This window comes from Nerophis lumbriciformis, linkage group LG33 (genome assembly GCF_033978685.3).
Source record: "Nerophis lumbriciformis linkage group LG33, RoL_Nlum_v2.1, whole genome shotgun sequence".
NCBI lineage: Eukaryota > Metazoa > Chordata > Actinopteri > Syngnathiformes > Syngnathidae > Nerophis > Nerophis lumbriciformis.
Genome location: NC_084580.2, coordinates 24,026,782 through 24,050,274, shown reverse-complemented (window position 1 = coordinate 24,050,274; position 23,493 = coordinate 24,026,782). Strand labels below are relative to the sequence as shown.

The following is a 23,493-nucleotide window of genomic DNA, read 5'->3' as shown; positions in this document are numbered from 1 at the left end:
ACGTCACGGATTGTAGAGGACATTTTGGGACAGCATGGTGGCCAGCTATTAAGTCGTCTGTTTTCATCGCAAAATTCCACAGTATTCTGGACATCTGTGTTGGTGAATCTTTTGCAATTTGTTCAATGAACAATGGAGACAGCAAAGAAGAAAGCTGTAGGTGGGAAGCGGTGTATTGCGGCCGGCTGCAGCAACAACAAACACAGCCGGTGTTTCATTGTTTACATTCCCGGAAGATGACAGTCAAGCTTTACCATTGGCCTGTGGAGAACTGGGACAACAGAGACTCTTACCAGGAGGACTTTGAGTTGGATGCGCAGACGCGGTACCGTGAGTACGCATGCAGCTGCGGCTTCCAAACATTTGATCGCTTGCCCGTACGTGCGTGCCGCTATGTGCATGTAACATACGTAACTTTGGGGACTTTGGGGAAATATATGTGCTGTATGAACTTTGGGGAGGTGAACGGTACTTTGGACTGTGGGATTGAGTGTGTTGTGCAGGTGTTTGAGTTGTATTGGCGGGAGGGGGGAGGTGTTTGTTATGCGGGATTAATTTGTGGCATATTAAATATAAGCCTGGTTGTGTTGTGGCTAATAGAGTATATATATGTCTTGTGTTTATTTACTGTTTTAGTCATTCCCAGCTGAATATCAGGTCCCACCCGCCTCTCACAGCATCTTCCCTATCTGAATCGCTCCCACTGCCCTCTAGTCCTTCACTCTCACTTTCCTCATCCACGAATCCTTCATCCTCGCTCAAATTAATGGGGAAATCGTGGCTTTCTCGGTCCGAATCGCTCTCGCTGCTGGTGGCCATGATTGTAAACAATGTGCAGATGTGAGGAGCTCCACAACCTGTGACGTCACGCTACTCGTCTGCTACTTCCGGTACAGGCAAGGCTTTTTTTTATCAGCGACCAAAAGTTGCGAACTTTATCGTCGATGTTCTCTACTAAATCCTTTCAGCACAAATATGGCAATATCGCGAAATGATGAAGTATGACACATAGAATGGACCTGCTATCCCCGTTTAAATAAGAAAATCGCATTTCAGTAGGCCTTTAATGCTATAATGTGTCTGTTTCTGTTTCTGTATGTAAACCTGTTTAATATTGTGTTGTATTAGCTAGTATTTAGCATACTTGCCAACCTTGAGACCTCCGATTTCCGATTTCGGGGGGTGGGGGGTGAGGGCGTGGTCGGGGTGGGGCGGGGCGTGGTTGGGGGCGTGGTTAAGAGGGGAGTTGTATATTGACAGCTAGAATTCACCAAGTCAAGTATTTCATACATATATATATATATATATATATATATATATATATATATATATATATATATATATATATATATATATATATATATATATATATATATATATATATATATATATATATATCTTCATCCTGAAAATATGCAAACAAAACTGTTTGGATTATTGATACTTCAAACTTGCATAAATAAATATTAAGGAATATAACATAACTTGGCTTCTGAGAGCTTCAAAATGTAGTGAATAAAATGCTAAAGTTGTTGATAAACAAGCAATTGTTTTAATAATTAAATATGGTCATTTTAAATGAATTATTATGATAATTTAAAATTAATTATTTCAAATATGTTTATTTAATGTAAAATTCTATGGCTGGATGTAATACGGAGTCAGAAAAAAAAAATGTTTTTGATGTTTTTAGCAAAATATAGTAAAAATGTATTTATTTTTTTTATTTTTTTTTTATTAATAAATATCTATTTATTTTTTAGGTAAGATAAACATAATAATACAATGTATCTCTAGTCTGGATGATTTACTTCTTCTCACCCTGTTACCAGCTCCGGCTGAAAATCGGGAGATTTTCGGGAGAATATTTGTCCCGGGAGGTTTTCGTGAGAGGCGCTGAATTTCGGGAGTCTCCCGGAAAATTCGGGAGGGTTGGCAAGTATGGTATTTAGACAAACAAGTTCTCAATTTTGATTTTTTTTTGTGTTCATTGTGCGTTTGTCTACACTGTATTTATGGTTTTAACGCTCCCCTAAAGATAGATAAGATAAGCTATAAATTGTAATGATGTAGATTTGTGGAAACATGCTGTGCAACAGCGCCTGTTGCTGGTGAAAGGTGGTATTTATTAATTACAACTGTAAAGCTTTCTGAAATTTAATCACGTGACCAAAGTGGACCACCTTTCAATCTGCATTTTGTTACAGCTAAATGTTTCCCCCCTGCCACTGTAATTGTGTTATTGTCAATAAAACTGGTCCCACATGTTGCTATCCGATCGGTGCACGCATGCGCGAAGATTTCGACGGCGAGCTTCTCTGACGTCACGTTCTGTGATCTTTTACATGTTTGATTAATTCATGTGTGGATTACTTGATATTTTGCCGAGGACTAAAAGGGAACAAGAACGTAAAAATGAACAATCGCCACACTTTTATCCACTTTTACTCTTCTGTCAACGTGAATAAAGTAGTAAATGATCGATGTCTGTTCACGGAAGTGATGTCATTGTCGCGCATGCGTGGAGCGAGCGGGTGTTTAAACAAGATGGCGTCTGACGGAGAAGGCCTAAACGCGGGCATTATATTTCTGTATTCTTACATATATGTTGTTTAATAGAGTACACACGGTTAATAATTGTTTGTAGCAGGATACATTAGTCTGAGCGCACTTTGACACTTCTCCTGTTTGATAGCTTCACTTAAGGTAGCTTGCTAGCTGGCCAGTTAGCTTAGCTTGTTAGCTGCTAACAAAGAGACGCGGAAGTTATTTAAACATCGCCAAGTAGAGATCAAATGTGAGTGTAAAGTGTTGTGATTGTGTGAAAATGTGCGAAAGAACGATAGCAAAGTACGAGGAGGAACTTTGTCCAACAAAAGAGGCGAAGGAGCGACAACATCAACTACTGGATGTTTATTATAAGAAACATCATCAAGTTGTGTTACACAGAACAGGTTTGTTGACTTCTTACTCTCACATCTTTACTAACTTTATATTTCATTAGTAACACTGTTCTTAAATATATTGTGTATAAGAAGTTTGGTTGTCTTGTGAGGATGATGTACATATATACGTCTGGTACTTGCAACCGCGCGGTTGTCGTCGTTCTGTCGAATTTAAAGGGGAACATTATCACAATTTCAGAAGGGTTAAAACCATTAAAAATCAGTTCCCAGTGGCTTATTTTATTTTTCGAAGTTTTTTTCAAAAGTTTACCCATCACGCAATATCCCTAAAAAAAAGCTTCAAAGTGCCTGATTTTAACCATCGTTATATACATCCGTCCATTTTCCTGTGACGTCACCAGTGTTGGGACTAACGCGTTACAAAGTAACGCGTTACTGTAACGCCGTTACTATCGGCGGTAACTAGTAATCTAACGCGTTATTTTTTATATTCAGTAACTCCGTTACCGTTACTACATGATGCGTTACTGCGTTATTTTGCGTTATTTTTTATGTAGTATCGGCTAGAAACTGAGAAGATCTGAGTGTTGCAGCGCTGCTGAAGAGGCGACAAAAAGAGGCTCGCTGTCTGTGTGTACGTGTGTGTGTGTGTGTGTGTGAGTGTGTGTGTGTGGGAGGGGGCGTGTCTGTGTCTACTATCAAGACGTCATGGCAAACCCCGAAGCCGAGTTTCTTAAAATGGAGATATTTTCATTACGTTTCTTTTATCGACCACAAAGAAAAGAACATTTTAGTTGAATGTAAGTTTCAAATATGCTGAAACAGCGACAAAAACAACATGCTTCGACGAAGCTAGTAAAGAGACACACACTTCACCTCCACCTCCACCTCCAACAGCGGCTGGATTTTAACGAGGCACTGCACACTGAAGGTACACACACTCTGTCAATTCTCTTATATACTCTTTCATTTTAAACTTTTAGAGTGTTTGATTATCACATCACTCTAAATGTTTAGACTATAAAGTTCACAAACCTAAAGAGGGATACTAGTGGGCCAGGCTAATATTTCCTTTTCTCTAAACTAAGTGGGGAAATGTGTAGAGTGTTCTGGGCTTCAGACATGATTTTATTTCAGAATTCCTTGAGAAAACGCCTGGTTAGGCTTTATGTATGTAGTGTGTGCCTTTCTTGTTTTACAGCTATGTTGTTATTATGCTGTTTGTTACTTATGTATGTTAAGTTGCAGCTATTTAAAATAGTTTTGTCAATTTGTTCTGGTCTGAAACAAATTGGCCCTTTAAAACATATCTTTGTCTTTGTGTGTTGTATGTAGAGCACATTGCTTAGCAGAGTTCAGTGATGCAAATGCATGTCAAGTTGATCAACACATTGTATTATTCTCCAGTGCAATAACAGTACCGTATTTTCCGCACTATAAGGCGCACCGGATTATTAGCCGCACCTTCAATGAATTACATATTTCATAACTTTGTCCACCAATAAGCCGCCCCGGATTATAAGCCGCGCCTACGCTGCGCTAAAGGGAATGTCAAAAAAACAGTCAGATAGTTCAGTCAAACTTTAATAATATATTGAAAACCAGCGTTCTAACAACTCTGTCCCAAAATGTACGCAAATGTGCAATCACAAACATAGTAAAATTCAAAATGGTGTAGAGCAATAGCAACATAATGTTGCTCGAACGTTAATGTCACAACACACAAAATAAACATAGCGCTCACCTTCTGAAGTTATTCTTCATTCGTAAATCCTTCGAATTCTTCGTCTTCGGTGTCCGAATTGAAAAGTTGCGCAAGCGTGGGATCCAAAATGGCCGGTTCCGTCTCGTAGAAGTCATCGGAGTCAGTGTCGCTGTTGTTGTCCAGTAGTTCTGTGAATCCTGCCTTCCGGAAAGCTCGGACCACAGTTGTGACCGAAATATCTGCCCAGGCATTTACGATCCACTGGCAAATGTTGGCGTATGTCGTCCGGCGCTGTCTGCCCGTCTTAGTGAAGGTGTGTTCGCCTTCGGACCTGTGTGAAAAAAGCCACCCGGCCTCTTCGCGTAAACTTCCCTTAACCACTCGCTCATCTTTTCTTCATCCATCCATCCCTTCGAGTTAGCTTTTATGATGACGCCGGCTGGAAAGGTCTCTTTTGGCAAGGTCTTCCTTTTGAATATCACCATGGGTGGAAGTTAGCATGGCAAGCTAGAACCACAGTGAAGGATGACTTCTCATTCCCTGTGGTGCGAATATTCACCGTACGTGCTCCCGTTCCACAGTGCGGTTCACAGGAATATCAGTTGCTGTGAAATACGGTAGTAATCCGTGTGCGGATGGAGAGATTGCGTCTTTTTATGAACCGGATCCTTGTCGCTTAGTAGGAGCCATTTTGTGGTCTTTACAGATGTAAACAGGAAATGAAACGTACGGTGATATCCGCGCGTTTTTTCTTCTTCTTCCGGGGGCGGGTGGTTGCTTACAGTAGAAGAAGAAGCGCTTCCTGTTCTATGGGGGCGGGTGCTTTCCTTGGCGGTTGCTTGCGTAGAAGAAGAAGCGCTTCCTGTTCTACCGGGAAAAAAGATGGCGGCTGTTTACCGAAGTTGCGAGATCGAAACTTTATGAAAATGAATCGTAATAAAGCGCACCGGGTTATAAGGCGCACTGTCAGCTTTTGAGAAAATGTGTGGTTTTTAGGTGCGCCTTATAGTGCGGAAAATACGCTACTAAAATGAAGGCTAAAAGGGCATTAAATGGGGCCTTAAAAAAATACAAATAAAATATATAAGTAACTAAATAGTTACTTTTCACAGTAACGCATTACTTTTTGGTTTAAGTAACTGAGTTAGTAACTGAGTTACTTTTGAAATAAAGTAACTAGTAACTGTAACTAGTTACTGGTTTTCAGTAACTAACCCAACACTGGACGTCACATAGTGATGCCAACACAAACAAACATGGCGGAAAGAACAGCAAGCTATAGCGACATTAGCTCGGATTCAGACTCGGATTTCAGCGGCTTAAGCGATTCAACAGATTACGCATGTGTTGAAACGGATGGTTGTAGTGTGGAGGCAGGTAGCGAAAACCAAATTGAAGAAGAAACTGAAGCTATTGAGCCATATCGTTTTGAACCGTATGCAAGCGAAACCGACGAAAACGACACGACAGCCAGCGACACGGGAGAAAGCGAGGACGAATTCGGCGATCGCCTTCTAACCAACGATTGGTATGTGTTTGTTTGGCATTAAAGGAAACTAACAACTATGAACTAGGTTTACAGCATATGAAATACATTTGGCAACAACATGCACTTTGAGAGTGCAGACAGCCCAATTTTCATCAATTAATATATTCTGTAGACATACCCTCATCCGCTCTCTTTTCCTGGGGGTCTGGCGGCAGATTTCTTTGACTTTATCGTTGGAAATGCATCTGCTTTGAGTGTCGCAGGATATCCACACATTCTTGCCATCTCTGTCGTAGCATAGCTTTCGTCGGTAAAGTGTGCGGAACAAACGTCCAATTTCTTGCCACTTTGGCATCTTTGGGCCACTGGTGCAACTTGAATCCGTCCCTGTTGGTGTTGTTACACCCTCCGACAACACACCGACGAGGCATGATGTCTCCAAGGTACGGAAAACAGTCGAAAAAAACGGAAAATAACAGAGCTGATTTGACTCGGTGTTTGTAATGTGTTTGAGAAAATGGCGGATTGCTTCCTGATGTGAAAGGCGTTTAATTCGCCAAAATTCACCCATTTAGAGTTCGGAAATCGGTTAAAAAAATATATGGTCTTTTTTCTGCAACATCAAGGTATATATTGACGCTTACATAGGTCTGGTGATAATGTTCCCCTTTAACTACCCGTAAAAATTAGTTACCTATCCCAGCAATATACGTATATATATATATATGTATATATATATATTAGAGATGCGCGGTTTGCGGACACAACCGCGGAGTCCGCGGATTATCCGCGGGTCGGGCGGTTGAAATAAAAAAAAATTAGATTTTATCCTCGGGTCGGGCGTTTGAAATAAAAAAAAAAAAGATTTTAAATAGATTCAGGCGGGTGGCAGTTAAACCAATTGGGAAATATATATACATAGTTAAATGTTGTTACCCACATACGAAAAACGAGCAGCACTCTTTGAAACAGGCAATTATTTATCATCAGGCACCTGCAGCATATGCCACAACAGAAGAAGAAAGACAAAAAAGATGGCAACGCCGGCAGCAAACGTGGTACGCGACAAACTAAAAAAGGGAATACTAAAGACCAGGGGGAAAAAAAGGCCAAAAAAGTTCAGTGTGGACTCGTTTTTATGAGGTTGGAAATCAGGATGATAGTAATGCTGGCTACGTGATTTGCAAGAGCTGCGACGCTGTTTATGTCTACGACAGTCACAAAACCGGGACATCTAACATGGTTCATCACATTTGTGCAAAACCCCGAATCTCCACAAACACCCTGAGCATGAGCAGTTTCGTCCGCCGTGATCCCAGAAGAGTGCCACAGGATGTTAAAACAAGATAGAACGCAGCTGCCTGCAGCAGTTTGAGTGGCGCGAGCACGCTTGGAGGTGCGCTCAGCGCGGCTCCCAGAGGATTGCGCACTGGTGTGCGTCTGGGCCGTGACAGCGCGGCACGCATTGAATGTCTCTGCTGAATTGGATCAGTCTCCTTTCTTTAACAGACAAAAGCTTTATAACCTCACTAATGCCTTGCATCGTCTATATTACCGTAGATATATAACAACGGGTGGGTGCGGGCGGGTGCGGTTTTGATAAAATGTTAGTTCGGGTGGATGGCGGATAGATGACGACTTTTGTGATGCGGTTGCGGATGAAATAATTGCCTATCCGCGCATCTCTAATATATATATATGTATATATATATATATATATATATATATATATATATATATATATATATATATATATATATATATATATATATATATATATGTCTTAATAAGATTATCCAAAAAATAGTGCTCGATACCGTGGTAGAGCGCAATATATGTATGTGTGGGAAAAATCACAAGACTACTTCATCTCTACAGGCCTGTTTCATGAGGGGTTCCCTCAATCATCAGGAGATTTTAATAGAAGCATTCACATACCGTGGTTTATATAGGGCACAGAGTGGGTAGGTACAGGCTGGCGTAGGGGCGTGGTGATTGGCTCATGTGTTATACCTAGGAGGTGTTTCCGTCTGTGACGGCATGCTGATACAATTTTGCTGCGCTTGTTGAGGGATGACAGGTCTGGACGGTATATAATAAACAGTTTCTCTTTCAAGCATAGGTTTGCATCTTTTATTACCACTATTGTAAGGTGTGCTGGATGCAAGAATTTGCCATGTTATTGAATATTCAACATTATTGTCTTTGAGGTCCCAAATGTGTTTGCTGAGTTCTGTAGTATTCCGTATATATATATATATATATATATATATATATATATATATATATATATATATATCCCTAGCTCTATGTATATATACAAACCCCAAAAGTAGTGAAGTTGTCACGTTGTGTAAATGGTAAATAAAAAAGAGAATACGGTATTTTCCGCACCTTAAGCCGCCCTGGGTTATAAGCCGCGCCTTCAATGAACAGCATATTTCAAAACTTTGTCCACCTATAAGCCGCCCCGTGTTGTAAGCCGCATCTAACTGCGCTAAAGGAATGTCAAAAAAACAGTCAGATAGGTCAGTCAAACTTTAATAATATATTAAAAACCAGCGTGATGTGGGCGCGCATGGAATCGTATATCAACATGGACGGAGCTGCGTGAAAAAAGCCACCCGGCCTCTTCGCGTAAACTTAAACTTACCTTAACCACTCGCTCATCTTTTCTTCATCCATCCCTTCGAGTTAGCTTTTATGATGACGCCGGCTGGAAAGGTCTCTTTTGGCAAGGTCTTCCTTTTGAATATCACCATGGGTGGAAGTTTCTGGCCATTAGCATGGCAAGCTAGAACCACAGTGAAGGATGACTTCTCATTCCCTGTGGTGCGAATATTCACCGTACGTGCTCCCGTTGTATCCACAGTGCGGTTCACAGGAATATCAGTTGCTGTGAAATAGTAATCCGTGTGCGGATGGAGAGATTGCGTCTTTTCATGAACCGGATCCCTGTCGCTTAGTAGGAGCCATTTTGTGGTCTTTACAGATGTAAACACACAAAGGAAATGAAACGTACGGTAATATCCGCGCGCTTTTTCTTCTTCTACGCGGGCGGGTGGTTGCTTACAGTAGAAGAAGAAGCGCTTCCTGTTCTATGGGGGCGGGTGCTTACCTTGGCGGTTGCTTGCGTAGAAGAAGAAGCGCTTCCTGTTCTACGGGGAAAAAAGATGGCAGCTGTTTACCGTAGTTACGAGACCGAAACTTTATGAAAATGAATCTTAATATTAATCCATATATAAAGCGCACCGGGTTATAAGGCGCACTGTCAGCTTTTGAGAAAATTTGTGGTTTTTAGGTGCGCCTTATAGTGCGGAAAATACGGTAGAAGAAATATTTCACAAATATTCTTCGTCGAAAAAAAAGAAGCTAAAATGGAGAATTAAATTAAAATGTATTTATTATTCTTTACAATAAAAAAAAATAAATTACTTGAACGTTGATTTAAATTGTCAGGAAAGAAGAGGAAGGAATTTAAAAGGTAAAAAGGTATATGTGTTTAAAAAATCCTAAAATCATTTTTAAGGTTGTATTTTTTCTCTAAAATTGTCTTTCTGAAAGTTATAAGAAGCAAAGTGAATTTATTTAAACAAGTGAAGACCAAGTCTTTAAAATATTTTCTTGGATTTTCAAATTCTATTTGAGTTTTGTCTCTCTTAGAATTAAAAATGTCGAGCAAAACGAGACCAGCTTGCTAGTAAATAAATACAATTTAAAAAAATAGAGGCAGCTCACTGGTAAGTGCTGCTATTTGAGCTATTTTTAGAACAGGCCAGCGGGCGACTCATCTGGTCCTTACGGGCGACCTGGTGCCCACGGGCACCGCGTTGGTGACCCCTGATATAGAACATGCTATATGTTTACCAAACAATCTGTCACTCCTAATCGCTAAATCCCACGAAATCTTATACGTCTAGTCTCTTACGTGAATGAGATAAATAATATTATTTGATATTTTACGCTAATGTGTTAATAATTTCACACATAAGTCGCAACTATGGAAAAAACTCTGACTTATAGTCCGAACCTTGTCTTGAATTTGAAGAAAAAAAACATTTTATTTTTCACTAAAGAAGGGTTGGGTGAATGCGCATATGAAACTGGGGGGGTTCAGTACCTCCAACAAGGTTAAGAACCACTGCTCTAGAGATTTTAGCGTTAAATAAATAATGTATGTATGCCCTGGCACACCATTATCGTCATTTCATGACCCAAGCAAAACACTTTTTACACTTTTATACCGAAATAAATACACCTACAACTCATTAAATACAAATATAGAAAAAACTACCGGCAGCGGTAAAGTTTAGATCCATGAAGGAAAGAAGAAAGTGAATGAATGTTTATAACTGAATACATTTACAGTGTTTCCCACACATTCATTTATTTGTGGCGGCCCGCCACGAAAGAATTACATCCGCCACAAATGGATTTTTCGGCTTTTGACTCGCTCGACCGCTCATAAAAGCAATGGGACTGTCTGTGAATGTTGCTTGTAGTTACACCTCCGGTGCAGTAGGTGGCGGTAGCCTACTATGCATTGTAACTCCGCCAATAGCACTTAATTCACCTGGTGGGCCAGAAGAAGAAGAAGAAGAAGAGGGACGGATGGACGGACGGGATCAAAATACTCGCCGGCTACTTTTCATAATGATGGCGCTTCCTATGTTTCTACCTCAAACGTCCAAAAGCTGCTGAAAGCCTTGATCCAGGATGCCATGGGGAAAAAAACTTAAATGGAGCCTTTTGGCGATAGTTAGCAGCTTGGTGGCTCATAGCAGGCTAGCTAACGCTTGCTAGCGTGGTAGCATTGCTTCATTTTTACAGGTGTTATAGGTAGATAGGTTATAGCTGCATCGCTCGCAGCTCGTCATATATTTAACGTTAATCCGCGATTTCACCGAGCGTTTCACCGACGAGCTAACGTGTCCAGGTTATAGCCTTGTTGTCAATAAACACACATGGACTGAAGCTAAATTGTCCACTGTCCACTGCAGCATGTGAATGCAATGAAAATAATCAAATCTGAGCCAACCAGCTGTTAAAATGTTGTCCAGGTTAATGTTTTGGCCATTAAAGGCCCTTCATTTCAAGATTTCAACTGTGATCGGGCTTTAAACAGGTGGCTGACCTGTTCAGATGGGTGTAACTGCTACTGGTCAAATAATGTGAAATAGCATTTAATTTTACATGTATGCAATGCCATTTAAATGAAATTATAGATAATAATAATAATAATAATAATAAATACTGTGTAGTGTTGTAAATAGTCAACGGGAAGGATTTTAGTAAGATATAAGCCATGAGCACTACACAGCCAGAAAAAAACCTAAGCAGGACAAGTAAAAATATTGGGGCAAGTAGATTTGAGAAGTCGGGCAAGTAGAAAAAAACCTTAACGTTGAACCCTGCATGTGTTGAGCTAGACGGCACTGTACATAGAGCGCTTCTGCTCGTTAGTAATAAATTCTAATGTTGGATGTTCACTCCTTCACACAGATGAGTATAGAAAAATATTTTCAACGGCCGAAAAGGGCTCGACTTGGAGAGGAGGTAGGCCTACAGTCCGGACCACAGGTGCGACCTGTTCAGCAGCAGCAGGAGGAGGAGGAGGAGGTTGACTGACTGTGGCAGGACACCTCTGCCTCTGTTTCACTTCATGTTGCTGGTAAATAATATGGTTATAGTAGTAGGCTAAAGTTAAATTATTTAGTATTCACTAATTAAAGGGGCAGAGGTTTAAGAGACATTTTAGCTTTTATATTTTATAAGATATATTTTTTGTAAGAACCACAATTAATAAATATATTTCAGTGAATAACTAATTGTTCAAATCTGTATATAAATATGTACATAAAATGTTGTAATTATATTCCAACTCCGAGTTCTTCTTGGTCATCGCCGCCGCCACCCCCATGCTCCCCCGACCACACCACCACAAATAGATGCCTGTCCTGTGGGAAACACTGATTTACATATGCATAATATATATATATATATATATATATATATATATATTTATATATATATATTGTTTGTATTACTTTTTTAATGAATGGAGTAACGCTTATGACAACCTTTTTCCAAAACACAATATAGAATGTGAGATATAACAGGATAATGCATACATGTATCATTTGTTTTCAAAACGCTTACAAAAAAGTGGGAGCCCAAAAATTTACTGCGGGACCCCATTTTTATGACTTGATGGGGTCCCTGGAAAATTCCTGGCGCCAACACTGAAAGTGGTTGATTTAAAGGCCTACTGAAAGCCACTACTACCGACCACGCAGTCTGATAGTTTATATATCAATGATGAAATCTTAACTTTGCAACACATGCCAATACGGCCGGGTTAGCTTACTAAAGTGCAATTTTAAATTTCGCGCGAAATAGTGAGGGTTGGACTCCACCAAGGCTGCCCTTTGTCACAGATTCTGTTCATAACTTTTATGGACAGAATTTCTAGGCGCAGTCAAGGCGTTGAGGGGATCCGGTTTGGTGGCTGCAGGATTAGGTCTCTGCTTTTTGCAGATGATGTGGTCCTGATGGCTTCATCTGGCCAGGATCTTCAGCTCTCACTGGATCGGTTCGCAGCTGAGTGTGAAGCGACTGGGATGAGAATCAGCACCTCCAAGTCCGAGTCCATGGTTCTCGCCCGGAAAAGGGTGGAGCGCCATCTCCGGGTTGGGGAGGAGATCTTGCCCCAAGTGGAGGAGTTCAAGTACCTCGGAGTCTTGTTCACGAGTGGGGGAAGAGTGGATCGTGAGATCGACAGGCGGATCGGTGCGGCGTCTTCAGTAATGCGGACGCTGTATCGATCCGTTGTGGTGAAGAAGGAGCTGAGCCGGAAGGCAAAGCTCTCAATTTACCGGTCGATCTACGTTCCCATCCTCACCTATGGTCATGAGCTTTGGGTTATGACCGAAAGGACAAGATCACGGGTACAAGCGGCCGAAATGAGTTTCCTCCGCCGGGTGGCGGGGCTCTCCCTTAGAGATAGGGTGAGAAGCTCTGCCATCCGGGGGGAGCTCAAAGTAAAGCCGCTGCTCCTCCACATCGAGAGGAGCCAGATGAGGTGGTTCGGGCATCTGGTCAGGATGCCACCCGAACGCCTCCCTAGGGAGGTGTTTAGGGCACGTCCCACCGGTAGGAGGCCGCGGGGAAGACCCAGGACACGTTGGGAAGACTATGTCTCCCGGCTGGCCTGGGAACGCCTCGGGGTCCCACAGGAAGAGCTGGACGAAGTGGCTGGGGAGAGGGAAGTCTGGGCTTCCCTGCTTAAGCTGCTGCCCCCGCGACCCGACCTCGGATAAGCGGAAGAAGATGGGTGGATGGGATGGATGGCGCGAAATATCCTGCTGAAAACGTCTCGGTATGATGACGTCAGCGCGTGACGTCACGGATTGTAGAGGACATTTTGGGACAGCATGGTGGCCAGCTATTAAGTCGTCTGTTTTCATCGCAAAATTCCACAGTATTCTGGACATCTGTGTTGGTGAATCTTTTGCAATTTGTTCAATGAACAATGGAGACAGCAAAGAAGAAAGCTGTAGGTGGGAAGCGGCGTATTGCGGCAGGTGTTGTGCCGGATAACGCACCCCCGCCGTAGAATGCACCCCTTTGACTGTTGTGCCGGATAACACAGCCGGTGTTTCATTGTTTACATTCCCGGAAGATGACAGTCATGCTTTACCATTGGCCTGTGGAGAACTGGGACAACAGAGACTCTTAGCAGGAGGACTTTGAGTTGGATGCGCAGACGCGGTACCGTGAGTACGCGTGCAGCTGCGGCTTCCAAACATTTGATCGCTTGCCCGTACGTGCGTGCCGCTATGTGCATGTCACGTACGTACCTTTGGGGACTTTGGGGAAATATATGTGCTGTGTGAACTTTGGGGAGGTGAACGGTACTTTGGGCTGTGGGATTGAGTGTGTTGTGCAGGTGTTTGAGTTGTATTGGCGGGTTATATGGACGGGAGGGGGGAGGTGTTTGTTATGCGGGATTAATTTGTGGCATATTAAATATAAGCCTGGTTGTGTTGTGGCTAATAGAGTATATATATGTCTTGTGTTTATTTACTGTTTTAGAATATCAGGTCCCACCCGCCTCTCACAGCATCTTCCCTATCTGAATCGCTCCCACTGCCCTCTAGTCCTTCACTCTCACTTTCCTCATCCACAAATCGTCACGCGCAGGCGTCATCATACCGAGACGTTTTCAGCAGGATATTACGCGTGAAATTTAAAATTGCACTTTAGTAATAAGCATGTTGCAAAGTTAAGATTTCATCATTGATATATAAACTATCAGACTGCGTGGTCGGTAGTAGTGGCTTTCAGTAGGCCTTTAAATATTGATTTTGTTACACCGCCGTCATGTGTTTTTTTTTCTGATTATAATTGTGATCAAAAATTAAATTGGATCGTTACCCACATGCCACATACCTAAAACAAATGTCAGGTATAAGTTATTATTACATTCAAACAGAAGTGTAGCTAAAAATGTGACAACAGAAAGTAACAAGATGTAAATTAACATGTCAATAATAGTGAGAAAAAAAACAATTATGTAATATGTTACTGCATTTGTCACCAAATAAATTCGGAGCCTTTATTACCCATTTTACAAATTATTTGCAATTCTGTATTAAATAATCTATCACATTATCAATCAATCAATCTTTATTTATATAGCCCTAAATCACAAGTGTCTCAAAGGGCTGCACAAGCCACAACGACATCCTCGGTACAGAGCCCACATAAGGGCAAGGAAAAACTCACCCCAGTGGGACGTCGATGTGAATGACTATGAGAAACCTTGGAGAGGACCGCATATGTGAGTAACCCCCCCCCCCCCCCCCCCCTCTAGGGGAGACCGAATGCAATGGATGTCGAGTGGGTCTGACATAATATTGTGAGAGTCCAGTCCATAGTGGATCCAACATAATAGTAAGAGTCCAGTCCATAGTGGATCCAACATAATAGTGTGAGAGTCCAGTCCATAGTGGATCCAACATAATAGTAAGAGTCCAGTCCATAGTGGATCTAACATAATAGTAAGAGTCCAGTCCATAGTGGATCTAACATAATAGTGAGAGTCCAGTCCATAGTGGATCTAACATAATATTGTGAGAGTCCAGTCCATAGTGGATCCAACATAATAGTAAGAGTCCAGTCCATAGTGGATCTAACATAATATTGTGAGAGTCCAGTCCATAGTGGATCCAACATAATAGTAAGAGTCCAGTCCATAGTGGATCCAACATAATAGTGAGAGTCCAGTCCATAGTGGATCTAACATAATAGTGTGAGAGTCCAGTCCATAGTGGATCCAACATAATAGTAAGAGTCCAGGCCATAGTGGATCCAACATAATAGTGAGAGTCCAGTCAATAGTGGATCTAACATAATAGTAAGAGTCCAGTCCATAGTGGATCTAACATAATAGTAAGAGTCCAGTCCATAGTGGATCTAACATAATAGTGAGAGTCCAGTCCATAGTGGATCTAACATAATATTGTGAGAGTCCAGTCCATAGTGGATCTAACATAATAGTAAGAGTCCAGTCCATAGTGGATCTAACATAATAGTGAGAGTCCAGTCCATAGTGAATCTAACATAATATTGTGAGAGTCCAGTCCATAGTGGATCTAACATAATAGTGAGAGTCCAGTCCATAGTGAATCTAACATAATAGTGAGAGTCCAGTCCATAGTGGATCTAACATAATAGTGTGAGAGTCCAGTCCATAGTGGATCTAACATAATAGTAAGAGTCCAGTCCATAGTGGATCTAACATAATAGTGTGAGAGTCCAGTCCATAGTGGATCCAACATAATAGTAAGAGTCCAGTCCATAGTGGATCTAACATAATAGTGTGAGAGTCCAGTCCATAGTGAATCTAACATAATAGTGAGAGTCCAGTCCATAGTGGATCTAACATAATAGTGTGAGAGTCCAGTCCATAGTGGATCTAACATAATAGTAAGAGTCCAGTCCATAGTGGATCTAACATAATAGTGTGAGAGTCCAGTCCATAGTGGATCTAACATAATAGTAAGAGTCCAGTCCATAGTGGATCTAACATAATAGGAAGAGTCCAGTCCATAGTGGATCTAACATAATAGTGAGAGTCCAGTCCATAGTGGATCTAACATAATAGTGAGCGTCCAGTCCATAGTGGATCCAACATAATAGTAAGAGTCCAGTCCATAGTGGATCCAACATAATAGTGAGAGTCCAGTCCATAGTGGATCTAACATAATAGTGTGAGTCCAGTCCATAGTGGATCCAACATAATAGTGAGAGTCCAGTCCATAGTGGATCTAACATAATAGTGAGAGTCCAGTCCATAGTGGATCTAACATAATAGTGAGAGTCCAGTCCATAGTGGATCCAACATAATAGTAAGAGTCCAGTCCATAGTGGATCCAACATAATAGTGAGAGTCCAGTCCATAGTGGATCTAACATAATAGTGTGAGAGTCCAGTCCATAGTGGATCTAACATAATAGTGTGAGAGTCCAGTCCATAGTGGATCTAACATAATAGTGAGAGTCCAGTCCATAGTGGATCTAACATAATAGTGTGAGAGTCCAGTCCATAGTGGATCTAACATAATAGTGTGAGAGTCCAGTCCATAGTGGATCTAACATAATAGTAAGAGTCCAGTCCATAGTGGATCTAACATAATAGTGTGAGAGTCCAGTCCATAGTGGATCTAACATAATAGTGTGAGAGTCCAGTCCATAGTGGATCTAACATAATAGTGTGAGAGTCCAGTCCATAGTGGATCTAACATAATAGTAAGAGTCCAGTCCATAGTGGATCTAACATAATAGTGAGAGTCCAGTCCATAGTGGATCTAACATAATAGTGTGAGAGTCCAGTCCATAGTGGATCTAACATACCGGTAATAGTGAGAGTCCAGTCCATCTCTAGTAAAAAGTACCCCAGAGTCTCCTTTTCCTGTGGATAATGTTGTAAAGGGCGGCGTGTTTGGGCCTCCTCCCCAGAGATTTTGGACTAGTTCACACAATAACCTGTAGGTTGAACAACTTAAACGTGAGCATACTAAAAGCATATTTTTGTCTTCTTGTGTCCTGCAGACGTCTGTGAAGAACATCTCCTCCCTGAGCAAAAGGAGTGGAGTTTCAGGATGCAGCTGGGTGAGCCGCAACCCCCTTACTTTAAAGAGGAAGAGGAGGTGCCAGAGACCCCACGCTTTAGAAATAACCCCAGCATTGATCGGAACAAGGAGGAACCACTGACCCCCCACTTTAAAAAGGAAGAGGAGGTGCCACAGCCCCTGTACCCTAAAGAGGAAGAGGTGGAACACAACATCAGTCAGGAGGGAGATCATCTTGAAGGACTGGTGGCGTTCCCAGTGACTGGTGTCCCTGTGAAGAGTGAAGATGATGAGGTCAAAGGTGAAAGTGAGGAGAAGAAAGGGGCGGAGCCTCCAACACAACACATGACAACAGAAGCTGATGGAGACCACTGTGGAGGATCACAAGCAGACAAGCTCTTAGCTCCACTATCAGATAGTGAGGACACAACGTCACACTCTCCTGACACTGATGATGAAGACTCTAAAGATGATAAGACAAACACTCACTTCAAATGTTCTCACTGCGACAAAACCTTCAATTACCGTCGTAATCTGAAAACACACACGAGAAGACACACTGGAGAAAAACCCTTCACCTGCTCAGTATGTGGTAAAAGTTTTGGACTAAGTCAAAATTTGAAAGTGCACATGAGAACACACACTGGTGAAAAACCTTATGTCTGTTCAATCTGCGGTAAAGGTTTTGGAACGAGCCACAATTTGAAATTACATATGCGGATACACACCGGAGAAAAACCTTTTACCTGTTCAATATGTGGTAAAGGTTTCACACACAGTCAGAGTTTGAAAAGACACACAATATTACACACTGGGGAAAAAAACCCTTTTACATGTTTAATCTGTGGTAAAGGTTTTGTTCTAAGTCACAATTTGAAGGTGCACATGAGAACACACACCGGGGAAAAACCTTTTATCTGTTCAATCTGCGGTAAAGGTTTTGCACAAAGTTCATGTATGGAAAAACACAGAAGAATACACACTGGGGAAAAGTCGTTTATATGTTCAATCTGTAGTAAAGGATTTGTACAAAGTAACAATTTGAAAGTGCACATGAGAACGCACACCGGCGAAAAACCCTTTTCCTGTTCAACCTGCGGTAAAGGTTTTACGGAAAATCAGTGTTTGAAAAGACACAAGAGAACACACACTGGTGAAAAATCCCATTCCTGTTCAATCTGCAACAGGAGCTTTTGTGACCGACCAAACCTTGTAGCACACATGAGGACACACACGGGAGAGAAAGTGTGTAGTTGCAGTGTGTGTGGTGAAAGATTCTCTTCTAAGTACCAGTGTAAGAAACACAAGTGTGCTGGTGAGAACAGCAGCAGCAAATGAAACTGCAGGATTTGAAATAAACTGTCAAGACTTTAATTTTGACTTTCTAACAACATCAGCACATATAACATGTGTGACATTGTTGTTTGTGTACCTTTTTCAACTTATATTCAATTGAATAGACTGCAAAGACAAGATATTTAATGTTCACACTGAGAAACTGTTATTTTTTTGCAAATATTAGCTCATTTGGAATGTGATGCCTGAAACATGTTTAAAAAACAAGTTGAAGAATGCTCATCAAACACTAATTTGGAACATCCCACAGGTGAACAGGCTCATTGGGAACAGGTGGGTGCCATGATTGGGTATAAAAGCAGCTTCCATGAAATGCTCAGTCATTCACAAACAAGGATGGGGCGAGGGTCACCACTTTGTCAACAAATGCGTGAGCAAATTGTCGAACAGTTTAAGAACGACATTTCTCAACGAGCTATTGCAAGGAATTGAGGGATTTCACCATCTACGCTCCGTAATATCATCAAAAAGTTCAGAGAATCTGGAGAAATCACTGAATGCCCATGACCGGCCGTTACTGCATCAAAAAGCGACATCAGTGTGTAAAGGTTATCACCACATGGGCTCATGAACACTTCAGAAAACCACTGTCAGTAACTACAGTCGGTCGCTACATCTGTAAGTGCAAGTTAAAACTCTACTATGCAAAGCTAAATCCGATAATCAACAACACCCAGAAACACCGCCGGCTTCGCCGGGCCCGAGCTCATCTAAGATGGACTGATACAAAGTGGAAAAGTGTTCTGCGGTCTGACGAGTCCACATTTCAAATTGTTTTTGGAAACTGTGGACGTCGTGTCCCATGGACCAAAGAGGAAAAGAACCGTCCGGATTGTTATATAGCATGTGTGATGGTATTGGGGTGCATTAGTACCCAAGACATGGGTAACTTACACATCTGTGAAGGCACCATTAATGCTGAAAGGTACATACAGGTTTTGGAGCAACATATGTTGCCTTTCAAGCAACATTATCATGGACGCCCCTGCTTATTTCAGCAAGACAAAGCCAAGCCACGTGTTATATCAAGGTGGCTTCATAGTAAAAGAGTGTGTGTACTAGACTGGCCTGCCTGTAGTCCAGACCTGTCTCCCATTGAAAATGTGTGGCGCATCATGAAGCCTAAAATAGCACAAGGGAGACCCCCGGACTGTTGAACAACTTAAGCTGTACATCAAGCAAGAATGGGAAAGAATTCCACCTGAGAAGCTTCAAAAATGTGTCTCCTCAGTTCCCAAACCTTTACTGAGTGTTGTTAAAAGGAAAGGCCATGTAACACAGTGGTGAAGATGCCCTTTCCCAACTACTTTGACACGTGTTGCAGCCATGAAATTCTAAATTTATTATTATTTGCAAAAAAGAACAAAGTTTCTCAGTGTGAACATGAAATATCTTGTCTTTGCAGTCTATTCAATTGAATATAAGTTGAAAAGGATTTGTTGTATTCTCTTTTTATTTACCATTTACACAACGTGGCAACTTCACTGCTTTTGGGTTTTACGATAATACAATTTTAGACTTATTCATAATAGTGTTTTTTATAGGTGTTTGAAATATTGAAGTGTTACATATTTTTATTTGTAATTGTTAATGATCCCATAGATTAGCACCTTTATATGATATACATATGTACTGGTTCACATCTGAAACATATTATTTACTTTATACATCATTTGAACAGTTGTCTTTTATACAATTTTAAAAATGTGTGACTTTATGAATCATTTGTTGGGTCTCTATAATTCATTTTGTTAATTATCTTTATTACTCTCTTTTGTAATATGATGATCGTGTTGTGATTGTTTTATATGTATGTCCCCAGACCTTTATGCAATATAAAAGTGAGAGAAAATGGCTGAATTGTTTGTGGAAGGATGGTTTTGTTTTTACAAAAAAACATTTGTGGAATAAAAAATAAAAAAAATTATTGTGTTTTAAACATTTGTTTACGTTTTTTCTTTTTTCTTTTTTAACATCCCCAAAACATTATCAATTTCAGAAAACAAGTGTGGAGTGTTAGACAAAAGCCAATATTGAACATCATCCCACAGAGATTTACTTTGCATACATTCATAAAATAAACTGTTTATTTTTGTTTCCCTTTCACAGAACGAACAAGTCTTGTCTTTAATTGCAAAACATCCTAAAAAATGTTTTAAGTGGTCAATTTGTTTTGTTTTGTTTTTCTTAAATGAAGAAAGGGAAGTCCTGTGGGGAGTGCTCAGAGAGTACGGGGTATCGGACTGTCTGATTGTGGCAGTCCGCTCCCTGTATGATCAGTGCCAGAGCTTGGTCCGCATTGCCGGTAGTAAGTCGGACACGTTTCCAGTGAGGGTTGGACTCCGCCAAGGCTGCCCTTTGTCACCCATTCTGTTCATAACTTTTATGGACAGAATTTCTAGGCGCAGTCAAGGCGTTGAGGGGATCTGGTTTGGTGGCTGCAGGATTAGGTCTCTGCTTTTTGCAAATGATGTGGTCCTGATGGCTTCATCTGGCCAGGATCTTCAGCTCTCACTGGATCGGTTCGCAGCTGAGTGTGAAGCGACTGGGATGAGAATCAGCACCTCCAAGTCCCAGTCCATGGTTCTCGCCCGGAAAAGGGTGGAGTGCCATCTCCGGGTTGGGGAGGAGATCTTGCCCCAAGTGGAGGAGTTCAAGTACCTCGGAGTCTTGTTCACGAGTGGGGGAAGAGTGGATGGTGAGATCGACAGGCGGATCGGTGCGGAGTCTTCAGTAATGCGGACGCTGTATCGATCCGTTGTGGTGAAGAAGGAGCTGAGCCGGAAGGCAAAGCTCTCAATTTACCGGTCGATCTACGTTCCCATCCTCACCTATGGTCATGAGCTTTGGGTTATGACCGAAAGGACAAGATCACGGGTACAAGCGGCCGAAATGAGTTTCCTCCGCCGGGTGGCGGGGCTCTCCCTTAGAGATAGGGTGAGAAGCTCTGCCATCCGGGAGGAGCTCAAAGTAAAGCCGCTGCTCCTCCACATGGAGAGGAGCCAGATGAGGTGGTTCGGGCATCTGGTCAGGATGCCACCCGAACGCCTCCCTAGGGAGGTGTTTAGGGCACGTCCCACCGGTAGGAGGCCGCGGGGAAGACCCAGGACACGTTGGGAAGACTATGTCTCCCGGCTGGCCTGGGAACGCCTCGGGGTCCCACAGGAAGAGCTGGACGAAGTGGCTGGGGAGAGGGAAGTCTGGGCTTCCCTGCTTAAGCTGCTGCCCCCGCGACCCGACCTCGGATAAGCGGAAGAAGATGGATGGATGGAATAAATGAACTCATTTGCTGTTGGAAGACTGCAAACTTTCAAGTTATGAATATTTTTATTTCGTTCCAGAGAAAATACAGTGAAGAAGAAATAGAAAAGAATTGAAAAAAGATGATATGCTGTAATTAAACTATTTTGAACGATTATTTTTAGGTCGTACTTAACAATGAAATCGTCAAATAATTTCGTTTATGAGTTGTCGAATCCCCCTACTGACCAATGTGAATACTGATAAATGTGTAATGACAGCTCCAAAAACGAATTCAAACCACAAAATAAAATAAGTAAATCAACACAAAAATGTGACACATTATGGGTGGGTCACATATGCATGTACAGTAGATGGCAGTATTGTCCTGTTTAAAAGTGTCACAACATTGCTGTTTTACGGCAGACGAACTGCTTTACGGTAGACGAAAACTTGACTGCTGTTGTTGTGTGTTGTTGCCGCGCTGGGAGGACGTTAATGAAACTGCCTAACAATAAACCCACATAAGAAACCAAGAACTCGCCCTCCATCATTAGCTGTTTATATTGTGGGAAAGTGGACGTGTGAACAGGCTGTCAACACGTCACTCAGGTCCGCATGAATTTCGGGAGATTTTCGGGAGAAAACTTGTCCCGGGAGGTTTTCGGGAGAGGCGCTGAATTTCGGGAGTCTCCCGGAAAATCCGGGACGGTTGGCAAGTATGGTGAGTGCGTGCAAGTGACATTAGCTTGGTGGATGTCTGCGTGCAACATAGACATGTTATAAGTAGACGCAGCATTGGCTGCTGTCACGCGAGAAATTGGGCCGCCATCTTGAAGTGGTGACGAGGAGCCGGCAAGCAGCCTAAACTGACAGTTGACAGGTTTTTTGATTGATTGAAACTTTTATTAGTAGATTGCACAGTACAGTACATATTCCGTACAATTGACCACTAAATGGTAACACCCCAATAAGTTTTTCACACTTGTTTAAGTTGGGGTCCACGTTAATCAATTCATGGTAGAAAACAAGGGAGGAGTGCCTCTGTTATGTTTGTTGTCTTCTCCCTGCCTTCTCTATTGGTTTTTCAGTTTCTTCCTCAGTCTTTTGTCCCCAACGAGGCACACCTGCTGCTAATCACTTCCTGGTAGCATTTAAGCGCGTCTCCACCAGCTGGTCCCTGCCGGTTATTGTTCCTGAACTCCGCTCTGACATGTGCTACCTTGATTCTGCTTCCCTGGTATGTTGCCTTCGCATATTTCTGTAATATTGACCTCGTTGTGTTTTTGTTTTCCTAGCCACCTTATTTTGAGAGGACTAGTTTTTGCCACGCTGTGTGCGTCCTGACCTTTGCTCCGCCAACCTCTGAAAGAGACTACTTTAGTTATATTTCCCATGGTGTGCACTTTTGCCCCGTCACCCTTAGTTACCATTTTTGGTATTATTAAATATTTTTATTTGTTATCGTGTACCTTGCCTCCATTGTCTGCATCCCGGGGTCCACCCTTGAACTCTATCCTAACAGCCTCATCTTTTGACCTGACTTCCTCCGGGTGCTGCAGCCCTGAATAATGACGCTCGCTTGTAATGAAGCAACTTTTGGCTCGGTAAAGCGTCTCCGACATCTCTTTTGTTCCAGCTGCACACCCGTGTTGTCCTTCTG

At 41.9% G+C, this 23,493-nt stretch overlaps 3 protein-coding genes across 5 annotated transcripts in view; 2 read left to right on the top strand and 1 right to left on the bottom strand.

Annotated features, from left to right (window-relative positions):
• The window catches only part of LOC133575713 (uncharacterized), a 177,242-nt gene extending 172,336 nt beyond the window's left edge, over positions 1-4,906 (bottom strand). Inside the window, exon 1 of the transcript XR_012049282.1 lies at positions 4,651-4,906. The gene's annotated coding sequence lies outside the window, so the exon portion shown is untranslated. The remainder of the gene's footprint in view (positions 1-4,650) is intronic.
• Positions 2,550-23,493, top strand: part of LOC133575736 (major histocompatibility complex class I-related gene protein-like) — a 222,947-nt gene continuing 202,003 nt past the window's right edge. For all 3 annotated transcript variants that reach the window (XM_061928542.1, XM_061928541.1, XM_061928543.2), the window contains exon 1: positions 2,550-2,954. In XM_061928542.1, coding sequence (XP_061784526.1) covers positions 2,828-2,954 — 127 coding nt within the window. In that variant the 5' untranslated portion in view covers positions 2,550-2,827. The remainder of the gene's footprint in view (positions 2,955-23,493) is intronic.
• LOC133575774 (uncharacterized) lies at positions 17,265-19,651 on the top strand. The gene has a single exon (XM_061928598.2). The coding sequence runs from the start codon at positions 17,265-17,267 to the stop codon at positions 18,570-18,572; it is 1,308 nt and encodes a 435-aa protein (XP_061784582.2). The 3' UTR covers positions 18,573-19,651.